Source organism: Schistocerca gregaria, chromosome 2, assembly GCF_023897955.1.
Source record: "Schistocerca gregaria isolate iqSchGreg1 chromosome 2, iqSchGreg1.2, whole genome shotgun sequence".
In the NCBI taxonomy this organism is placed as follows: domain Eukaryota; kingdom Metazoa; phylum Arthropoda; class Insecta; order Orthoptera; family Acrididae; genus Schistocerca; species Schistocerca gregaria.
Window position 1 is genome coordinate 415,705,889 of NC_064921.1, and position 11,840 is coordinate 415,717,728.

An 11,840-nucleotide genomic window follows, 5' to 3' on the forward strand; every position below is an offset into this window, starting at 1 on the left:
CCTCCAATTCCAACCCCTATTGCCATTAGCAGCCAATATTGTGGTTGCATGGTATACAATATGTGGGGCGTCAAATGCTGTAAATATCATTGGTTTTTTGTGACCTTGCAGTCAAGAGGTTCCTTGTTAGCTTTGTCTGTGCACACTTGTCTTCTGTTGGTTCAGTTCGGGTGCTGATGTCCTCGCTGATGCACGCCCTATACGTACCACCACCACCACGTGCATCACTACATTAGCTTTGTGTCAAAAATCAAATGACTGTTCTCCCACAGCCTCCTTACTCAGCAGACCTGGCTTGTTATGTTCTTTTTTTCCCTTATTTCCGAAATTAAAATCAGTTTTAAAAGGATGTCATTTTCAGACAGTTGATAACACCAAGCAAACTCTTAACAGACCTTAAAGGCCATTCTGAATGAAATTATCCAGTTTAAATTTGCGAAATGGAAATAATGCTGAAAAAAGTGTGTAAACAGAGAAGAGGAGTTCTTTGGAGAGGACACAGGCCAATATTTGTAAAATTAAAAACAAAGTTTTAAAGAGTGAAGTCTGGCTATTTTCTAAACAGATATGCCATTTTCTTCATATTGTCTGGCTAGGTCGATTCAAATGCTGTATTAAAATCCAACAATCATTTGGAAAAATGTACTTATGATGCACTGCCTTTTATAAGTGAATGGTTGACCATGTAATAGGAAGAAAGCAGCCGAGCTCATTGATATTCACTCGGCAGTACTTTAGATATAGAGCACAACAGCTCACAAAATTTTTAAAGGTTTTTTGTCAGCTAGGTTGGTGGACAGGTCCACAACAAAGCAGAAGATTGGCTTTATGTCAGCATATAACACGCCTGTAGTTACACAGTCCAGTCACTCTAATGTGACTACCACTCACGGATGGCAGGTAGCTGCACTAGCAGTGGAGGCTATATAAAGTTTGTCAGTGTGATGTGGAAAATAGGATAAACATTGTTTTAATACACAAAAGGATGGATTTATCTGATATCCAAAATGGTTTGATCACTGGCTTTCAGCCCAAAGGTGGAAGCATTACTGAAATGGCTTAGTTTGTAAACTGTCCACGTGCTGCCATGGTTAAAGTACACTGTGCATGGCAAAATGGCACTAACCTAAACCAGAGCCGAGGCAACTGTTGTACACTACAGGCCATGAATAACAGGGGTTAGTGACAGCTATGGAGATGTGTATGAGCAAACAGATGTGTAACTGTTGAGCAACAGACCACCTGTATGGACCAATGGGCTACCAACAGTGTCTCCTCAATGATCATTCAGTGAATGTTGCTACGTATTGGTCTCCACACAATGTGCCCATTCAAGCATCCCTACTGACTGCTTTCATAAGTGATGAAGGCTTGAAATTGCACACCAGTACCACAACTGGACATCTGCTGAGTGGTGATGGATGGCCTTTGCAGATGACAGATGGCCGTTGGCATGTTCAGCTTGACATCTAAAAGCAAACACCCTGCAACAATTGTCAGATGGGTACAGGTCACAGAAGGGAGCACTATAGTATGGGCAATCTTTTTATATCATTCCCTGGGTGATCTCGTCATTCTGGAAGGTACAGTGGGTTAACAGAAATATGCATCTATCCTTCGGGACCATGTCCACCCCTACATACAATTTATTTTTTCTCAACCGATGGCATCTCCCAGGAGGACAATGCAACATTTCACACAGCTCTCAGAGTAGGTGCACGGCACGAAATGCACCAGGAGGAGTTTACTGTACTATCCTGGCCACCAAAGTCCCCAGATTTAAACCCAATCGAGAATCTGTGGGACCACCTCGAACAGGCTGTTGGCCCCACGGATCCTCATCCGAGAAACTTAGCATAGCTGGGCACAGCTTTGGAGTCAACATTGTTCCACGTCCCTGTTGGCGCCTTCCAGAACCTTACTAAATGTCTTTCTGCACGCCTCACAGCGGCCTGCACTGCAAAATGTGGTTATTCAGGATTTTGACAGGTGGTCACATTAATGAGACTGGACAGCTGTACTGAAAATGGCATTCCACAAGCTTCATGTATTGGTAAGTGATCCCACTGCATGGCGAATTTGGTTCTGTAGGCATTATTTTGCCATATCTGTGTGGTCAGTTTGTTATTTGCTATTTTCAATCAGTCGTTCTCCATTGACACATGATCATTCTTCCTGAGAATGAAATAACACAGTGTGCAGAGGGACAACCAAATCACAACTCCTCCTTTACACGATGCTGAAGCGAAGTTTTTAGTAAAACGAGAGTAGGTGAAGGTAACGTACTTATAAAACTTACCACTGGAGTACAATCGATGTTTGAAGGTCAACGAATCCAGACTACTGAACCACAAGCATCTGAAGAGACAATGTTATGACTGGCAGATTCAAAAGACAAATAAATGAGATATTATTTGGCGAAAAAATGACCTTTGTCACCATCAGCACTATGTTTCAGCTTGATTTAGTTTCAGTTGATACTGCAGGTACCGTGTTACAACTGCATAACAAATCTCAAAAGGCAACATAAGAACGGCATTCTTACTGTAAGCAGACTGAGCGGGGTGATGCAGAATGCTCGTTCCCCATGGTTTACCCTAAATCCCTACAGGGGAGTGCCGCTATATTTCCGTTGATGAACCACCGTCGATTCTTTCGCCAAATTTATGCAGCTGAGCTGGTGCTGAGAGCTATATGGATGTGATCCTGCGCCTCTGTGAGAACTGTCAAGGCTGCCTCCCTCCATAAAACCGCAATTTTTCTACACATATGTAATAGATGTTATAATCTTGTAAGCAGGTTTAATAAAAATGAAGTATTGATGAAAAATATTACTTAAACGAACTATATTGATATAAAACATCGCACATGACAAATTGAACGTGTCACTGTTTTAAATACATTACAAACAGTATGAAGACTGAAAGTAAAAAAATCTGTATCTTATTGTTACGGTAACTGCTGTACAGGTTGGTTGATTGCAGTAGCGCGAAGCACTGTCACACGGCACTTACAAGAGGCGCCAATTTTGAGATTCGATAGAGTGCTCGCAGCAGAAAGCTCAAGGATACTAAGGGATCTGTTTAACATCTTTTATTTGCAATCAGACCGACTACCATACTCAAGACTAATTCCTAACATTAGAAAAAGCAAGGGCTGCAATTGGTTGCACAACAGAAGTCAGTGCCAGAGCCCATGACGTGAGTGCAAGCGGAATATCAATCACTAGGTGACCAGCGCTCCAAGTGAGGAAAACAGACTTGTCGGAGCGATAGTCGGTCCACCAGTTCACCGGCACTTCAGGTTCTGAGTCGCTCTGCACCTCCAGGGCGCCTCTGGCCAACAACATTCAGATCCCTCCCCTTTTCCTACTCGGTAGGTAGGGATGTTTCTGGACTTTACATTAACAAACTCCAAGCTTGCAAGCAACAGCATTCAGCTGAAAGCTAAACGTCACTGCTCTTCCTCTTATGGCCAGCAACAATAGTTTCTTATGTCACTTGAACACGTCCAGATGCCTTTCGTGAACGGGGACTGCTGTTGTAGCACTCTAAGCAGTGTAAACCCACTGACGTTGCGGTTCTCAGGGGCAACTAGCAAGCATGCTGCCTCTGCTAAGACGTGTCTTTTTGTGATCGTCGTCAGCTGTGACGCCGTATAACTGGGTCTAGATTGTGGATGGAGTTAGCATTTAATTCTCTGAATTGAAACTTGCATTAAACTGTAGATTTAACGTTTCCTGCCGAGAAACAAAAAACAGAACAGCTTTACCAATCAGTGCAGCTTTAGCACTCAGTATAGTTTGGGTTTTGCTACATGTCACTCTGTCCACGCGAGATTATATCGACTCCTTGGTGTGGCGACAGTTTTGACGCTGGTGTGCAGACAAGATGGATACGAACCTTTACAGAACCGTGCCGAAATAAGATCTTCAATCTTTTTCTGTCGCTTCCTCGTTTAGTCATTACTGAGATGCAGAAAGGTACTGGTGTCTCATCCTGGCGCACATATTCCATCGCCGATTCCCAACGCATAATCATATAAGCAGTATGCGTGCCAGTGAGCCATCCCCAATTCCCATACAGACGTCGGTTCCCGTTGATGCACAATGAAACCACAAAAGTATTTACCATTTGGCTGTAGAAAACGAAAACCCATAATGCCTCGCTGATTCTTCATTCAGTTTTGTGCGAAATAGCTACTTACTACACTCGACAGGTCCACATTATATTTTACGTGTTTACGTCTGTACTTAATCTCAAACACATCAGTCGAAAAAATACAAAAATTGAAAAGACAAGGTCAAAGAAATGTGTTCTCCAGGATTGCGACCTTGTCAAAGTCTGTGTGTGCAACGCTTCACCAAATGCAGTCGCAGAGCTACGTATTCTGTATTCCAGTCCATATGCTGCTGCACAATAACGTCAGCACCTGAAGTGACGAGGATTACCTTCGTGCAGTCTTAAGCTGCTAATTGTTGAGTATACTGGCACATTTGAGGATGCTTTTGGGAGGTTTCCCACATTCATCTACTCGTATACCGGCCCTGAGCTACTCTTTACATAACCAACCCAAAAAAGTAGCTTTCAAAACGCATTTTGTTCAACTTCAGATAGTCCAGTCGACACTAAAAAACAGACACCTTGAAAGCGATGCAATAAATCTAGAAACGTGAAGAGATGTGACGTTTTATAAACAGACCAAGTGTTACAGATAGCATCAGGGTTGAATAAACCCTTTTAAAATATCCAGCCCCTTTTATCCACTTGGAGGGCCATTAACGTGATATTTCTGTTGATATCAAGCAGTACCCAGTTATTCAGAGAATTTTTTCCTAATTCAGACTTTTGATTTTTCACTTTCAACTTAATGTCATTGGAGTATGTAGAAATGATTTTTTTTATATTTTCTAGTTTTATTTCATAACTATTTGGATATCCTAGATTTAAACATATGAAGATGTAATTTCAGATCACTGAATCAAAATGTGGCATCCACAGTGATATTAATAACATAAAACGATATACTATTGAATTGTGATAACCTTTTAGATACCAGTCATCTAGCCGGCCGGGTTCACCGAGCGGTCCTAGGCGCTACAGTCTGGAACCGCGCGACCGCTACGTCGCAGGTTCGAATCCTGCCTCGGGCATGGATCTGTGTGATGTCCTTAGGTTAGTTAGGTTAAAGTAGTTCTACGTTCTAGGAGACTGATGACCTCAGAAGTTAAGTCCGATAGTGCTCAGAACCAATTGATTTTTGAACCAGTCATCTACATTAAAAGTTCTTAGCAGATAGCTATTAATCTTTTGAAATGTAATAGATTTTGTGGACTTTTTATTCCTTAGGACATGACACGTTTTCAAACTCAGTGATTCAGTTATATAAAATTTTCAAGTTTTGAACACGCAGATGCCCATGATAAAAGGCTATGAAATTAAGAGAATATCCCTTTCCAGGAACTGCTCTCTTTCTTTCTCTCTCACTCTCTCTCTCTCTCTCTCTCTCTCTCTCTCTCTCTCTCTCTGTGTGTGTGTGTGTGTGTGTGTTTATTATTATTTTACTTTGCATTTCTTTGCTTTAAGTAGAAAACTCCTTGACTATGTCGTTGAGGTCAAGTTTAGGAGCTGTGTCGTATTCTATCGACAAGATACCTAAATTTGACAGTTTGCTTTCATCCATACTCGACCTTATGTAGTTTTTTTTCTAACATCTTTCATTTTCTGAAACTGAGTTATGTGATGCAGTCACTGTCGTTTTCTTAAATATCCCAAGTGCTATTTTGACGTATCGATCAGCATCTGTTGACCCATACTTTGAAGAAACCTTCAAAACATCTAGATGATACACAATTTCCTTCACCACCAAAACTATCCGGACACCTGGCTGAAAATGACTGTCAAGTTCGTGGCGCCCTCCATCGGTAATGCTGGAATTCAATATGGTGTTGGCCAACCCTTAGCCTTGATGAGAGCTTCCACTCTCGCAAGCATACGTTCAATCAGGTGCTGCAAGGTTTCTTGGGGAATGGGGGCCCATTCTTCACGGAGTGCTGCACTGAGGAGAGGTATCGATGTCGGCCGGTGAGGCCTGGCACGAAGTCGGCGTTCCAAACCATCCCAAACGTGACCTATAGGATTCAGGTCAGCACTCCGTTCAGGTCAGTCAATTACAGGGATGTTACTGTCGTGTAATCACTCCGCCACAGGCCGTGCATTATGAACAGGTGCTCGATCGAGTTGAGAGATGCAATCGCCATTCCCGAATCGCTCTTCATCAGTAGAAAGCAAGAAGGTGCTTAAAACATCAATGTAGACCTGTGCTGTTATAGTGCCGCGCAAAAGAACAAGGAGTGAAAGCCCCCTCCATGAAAAAAACGACCACGCCATAACACCAACGCCTCCGAGTTTTACTGTTGTCACTACACACGCTGGCAGACGACGTTACCGGGCATTCGCCATACCCACATCCTGCCATCGGATCGCCACATTGTGTGCCGTGATTCGACACTCCACACAATGTTTTTCCACTGTTCAATCGTCCAATGTTTACGCTCCTTACATCAAGGGAGGCGTCGTTTGGCAATTACTTGCATTATATGTGAGTTATGAGCAGCCGCTCGACCATGAAATCCAAGTTTTCTCACCTCCCACATAACTGTCATTGTACCTGCAGTGAATACTGATGCAGTCTGGAATTCTTGTGTGATGGTCTGGAAAGATGTCTGCCTATTACACATTATGACCCTCTTCCACTGTCAGCGGTCGCTGTCAATGAACAGACGAGGTCGGCCTGTCCGCTGTTGTGCAGCACATGTCCCTTCACGTTTCCACTTCACGATCACATCAGAAACAGTGGACCTATGGATGTTTAGGAGTGTGGAAATCTCGTGTACAGACATATGACACAAGTGACACCCAATCACCCGACCACATTCGAAGTCCGTGAGTCCTGCGGAGTGCCCCATTCTGCTCTCTCATGACGCCTAATGACAACAGAGGTCGCTGATATGGAGTTCCTGACAGTAGGTGGCAGCACAATGCACCAGATATGAAAAACGTATGTTTTTGGGGGTGTCCGGATACTTTTGATCACATGGTGTATATAACAGCAAGATCCCCATTGTTGAAGATGAGCGAGCTGTCTAGTTGGCAGCAATCTGAACGAAGTGCACTGTTTCCACATAAACCGTGTTTAGCGATAGAGGTCTTTGGGTACAAACTGTTTCTTAGTGATGCCACTTGGACGAAATGTCACAGTAGGAATGACACTGTAGTAACAGAGTGCGTTTTTAGTTACGGGACGACAGAAAACTTATTCTCGAAGCAGAAGATGGGAACACGAAGGGTACGAGAACTCACATATTTCCCCGGTTAATTCTTAAACCGAATTTATTACTACGATATTGCAGTGCCTGTTTTATTCCCAATTACGATGCAATTTTCCTTTGGACATGCATGTATTTATCCGCTGACACCGGGAAAACGACAGTCAAGTAAAATGTCTCGTCTGTACAAGAATTTGCGTAACAGATATACAAGTACAGGTTGCAGACATGGTTGACGATATGCAGAAGTTCTGACGCGGCCGTAAGTAGTGCACGGATAGCCTAATGCTTGGGCGACTGCTCGCGACAAACAGGAAATCCGCGTTCGAGTCCCATTCCGGCATAAATTTTCATTGTCGTCATACCATAACACAGGTGATGGTTGTGCATATTTACAATGCAAGTACATTTCATGAACTTATTACTTTTTTTTCTGGCCAGTTTTTGCGTCCTTGGCTGAAGTTTATCTCACCGCGACCTAGGTATGGCCCTGCTGGTGCTTCTTCATTAATAAGCCACACGGCTAAATTTAATGAACCGAGGTACTGTGCAAATAATGACATTTCTACCGTCGTCAAGTGGCTCTAATACAAATTTATGATCTTATTCTCCAAATTAAAGCATTCTTTCAACATACTCTAGGTTGTTGTTGTTGTTGTCTTCAGTCCTGAGACTGGTTTGATGCAGCTCTCCATGCTACTCTATCCTGTGCAAGCTGCTTCATCTCCCAGTACCTACTGCAACCTACATCCTTCTGAATCTGCTTAGTGTACTCATCTCTCGGTCTCCCTCTACGATTTTTACCCTCCACGCTGCCCTCCAATGCTAAATTTGTGATCCCTTGATGTTTCAAAACATGTCCTACCAACCGATCCCTACTCTAGGTATAAGATTATTTTCTCCTGATTAACAAACCACCGTCAACATTCTGGCACTATGCTGCGGTCGAGAACTGGCTTGTCACGGTACGTGGGAAACGCTGGACGCTTCCTATATTGCGATAAAGGCCATTCATTCATGACAACAGTTATGACTTCTTGGTGAGACTTCCAAAGCAGGCATTGCCTGAACGTAAGCTTCATTAAGGTTTACCACTATTATAAGTGAATCTTCTCATCATGTGAAACAATTCTCGCAAAATTTATTATCGCCTGCGCGAGGCGAGCAAAATGCATTCTGCATTTAATCGATAGCTATCTTCCCTAAACCGTATAGTAGCTGTACGGAGAAGTGTGTAGTTCAAGGTACAAAAAAAAAAAATTTATAGTTTTACGAAAGTTTTTCCAGAAATGCTGATGCACTAGTAGTGGCACAATATGTGATTACACGGCGGTTCATAAATCAAATATTTTCGAATAACAGAAACGAAAGAGGACGAAAAAGTTAGTGTTATAAGATGGGTATGCTTACACAGAAATTTATTTTCAGTATTCTGAAAGTGAACTTTGTTAGAGCAATTGATTATTATATACTCCCAACGCTTGAGTTCACAGATTCTCGTTAATGTTTAGGAAGTAACAAGAGAGTAATTAATTCATTTTGCTTTGCTTTTAAAATAATAATTGGGAGTTAAAATAGTATCTGGGATTCTAAGTCTGTTTTAAAAATTGGATGAAACTATTCCAAGCTTTGACACCATTTACAATCTCAAGTTCGGGGAAAGAAGAAACACGTATGGCTGTAAGTACCTGATGGATGCCAGTTGTTTCGTACTGGACTATTCACCAACTCTCTCGTACTCTAAAACCTCCGCTTATATTATTCTATCATAACGAGACATTTTCCTTCAGTATTACTGAATGAAATATAGAGAAATGTTTTTCTTTTTCAAGAACGTAAGTTACAAATCCTTTTTACTTACCTATGAAACGTAACTGAATTTCGATCTTGATCTCTAACAGCAACAATTCAGCACCATTGTTATTACCAGTACATGAATATGTGGAGACAGAGCAAATACTTGTAATACTGAAGTTTCGATCCTAGCGCAAAACACGAGCGTCATACCAGTGTGGTGTGGCAATTTCGGTTTGATGTTGACCACATGAGCACTGCACTCCATAGATATTCCTAAACTAGGTGGGCAGTAAGCGATGCACTAATCATGGAGCAAGCACTATCTATAATCTCCTTGTAAAATATTTTCTACCGTTGTCCGCTTACTCCACGCGCCGGCAGTTAAAAGTTTGTGCAAGATAAATTCTAAGTGCATGGCGATGGAAGAGGACACATCCGTTTTGCACCGTCTTTCTGATAGACTTCCTTTCGAGCCAGACAGGCTGGCAGTGCTTTCAGAAATGCTCGCAGCGGTGAAAAGGTTGGAAAAGCACGCACTGGAGGAAAACTTGAGGAACCTTCAGATCAGTACGATATTCGAGTGCTTGAATAGCAGTAAAATGGACGAAGTGATGATCACAGGAGACATCCTAAAAAGTCTCCTAAGCTCGATGGACAGCAGTGAGGTACTCGCCCAATACGGGCAGCTGCTGCAGGAGGCCATCGCACACCCGACAGCAGAGGTGAAGCTCCTCGCCATCAGGGAGCTATTGCGTGCTGCTCAAACGGATTCTCTTGTGCCAGTGCTGCGTCACGACGGTTTTCTTATCACGACAGTGCCTTGTATTTTTTCCGACAACTCTGCTGTGACCGAAGCAGCAAAGCGTTTCTTCGTCAAGGTGTGCGATACCAAGTCCGGCCTGGACGCATTCTTCTCCGAACCTTTGATACGCTGCCTGAATCAGCTCATGAGCCACAGTGACGAACATCGTCTCAGGGGCTACGAATTCGTGGCTGACATAGCTGCTAGTTTGGACAGTGCGCTCACGAGAAGCGTCGAGTGTGGTTTCTTGGGCCAGATGCTTGAAGAACTGAAGGGTGACGACGTCCTGTTCCAATTCAACATCCTCTCTGTACTGTCCAAAATCGCTTCAACGGAACACGGATTTTACTACCTGAAGAATGCTAGCTTACTCGCCCACGCCGAAGCCAAGCTATGCACCTCCCACCCTGCAGCACTGGACACCTTCGTCCTCCCCGGCTACGTCAGGTTCTTCGGTAGCGTTTTCTACGCGAGGCCTGCCGAAGCTCACGAGGCGTGCCCTTCCGTCTTGCCGAAGCTGTTCGGAATAGTCGCCGCGCCTGACAGCGACCTGTCGCTGCAATCCGTCGCCATGGAAACGATCGGTCACATCGTTGAGCCGGTGGCGGGCAAGCGCGTCTTGGACGGTCTCGGAACGGCCATGCCGGAGCTGATGGCTAGACTGAAGCATTTCGCCAGGACGCTGCCCTTGGAATACAAGGTCCGCGCTCTGAACGCGATGGCCTGCGCCGTCGATCTGCAACGCAGCGACCAGTCGGAGGAAACTCTGGCGCTGACGAGCCGCTGGTTCTCGACGGAAGCGTCCGGCTCGCCGCTGGACGTGGTGGTGGCGTTGTGCAGGCAGCCGTTCCCCGCGCTGAAGATGGCCTGTCTGCAGCTGCTCAGCGTGCTCGCTGGCCAGCCCTGGGGGCTGGAGCTTATCCGCGACTACCCAGGACTTGTCGACTTCCTGCTCGACAGGTCCGGCGAGCCCAGCAAGCTGTGCAAAGAGGCCAAGTACAACGTCGTGCAGACCATCGTCGCTGCGCATTCAGCTCACGAAATATTCGCATTTGAGGCCCTTGACAAAATGAATACCTTCATCCAGCAGGGCCCATTCTACGTCGATCTGCAGGCTGAAGTAGCGTTTGAGGAAGACGAGTAAACTTCACTCCACGCTTTGGCCTTTTTTTCTCGGTCTTTGACAAAGATTATTCCGTAAAAACTCTTGCAAATGATTTTCTACTTTACATTATCCTTTGCAAGACAACAAACCTACTCGTTTTCTAGTACTTGCTTTTCGTCTATCCATATAACAGAATTACAACTTTCTTGAAACTGCATCACGCAAACTTCATTATCACACTGCCGTCACTGTGGTTGTGGTGTGATATCATATCATTTGCTATATGTAATACATTTTCGTATCGCGACCCCACACCTTTTGCAATGAAATGTAAGTATTATGATATAATTTTTATGTATCCATACTGTAATGCTTGATCATATTGTTGAGGATCCGTCAAGAGCCATAAAAATAAATACGTGAATAAACGTTAAATCAAAATTTTGGATAAAGCCATTTTGGACAGCAGATCTTTTTATTTAAGTAGCTATCCACCATAAATAGCGTTATCGAAAGATAGGAACTTTGTGAACATAAATTAGAAATAACTGTCACGCAGGTTTTTTTGTGAGAAGCGCGACACGTTTCAGATATTTATTCCATTGTCAAGTGCTGTTGCGCTTACACGCGCACATATATGACGCCTGTGTGTGCTCTGAATTCTAATGCATTCTTAGGAAATTTCCAAGTATGTTTGCCTATCGAAGCCGCGGGCTGCAAACGATGTATATCGAACGTGTGATGCTCAATCGATCACTGTGGTGGCGGACGTTATGAGCATGTTAATGAGTATAAGTATAGGGGAGTAA

General features: G+C 43.7%; 1 protein-coding gene and 1 long non-coding RNA gene across 2 annotated transcripts in view; one reads left to right on the forward strand and one right to left on the reverse strand.

Annotated features, from left to right (window-relative positions):
• LOC126323629 (uncharacterized) overlaps positions 1-9,381 on the reverse strand; it is a 39,747-nt gene extending 30,366 nt beyond the window's left edge. The window contains exon 1 of the long non-coding RNA XR_007559576.1: positions 9,189-9,381. This is a non-coding gene — a long non-coding RNA (uncharacterized LOC126323629). The remainder of the gene's footprint in view (positions 1-9,188) is intronic.
• Positions 9,382-9,457: 76 nt separating this feature from the next.
• Positions 9,458-11,481, forward strand: LOC126323640 (26S proteasome non-ATPase regulatory subunit 5-like). The gene has a single exon (XM_049994701.1). The coding sequence runs from the start codon at positions 9,538-9,540 to the stop codon at positions 11,068-11,070; it is 1,533 nt and encodes a 510-aa protein (XP_049850658.1). The 5' UTR covers positions 9,458-9,537; the 3' UTR covers positions 11,071-11,481.
• Positions 11,482-11,840: the final 359 nt, after the last annotated feature.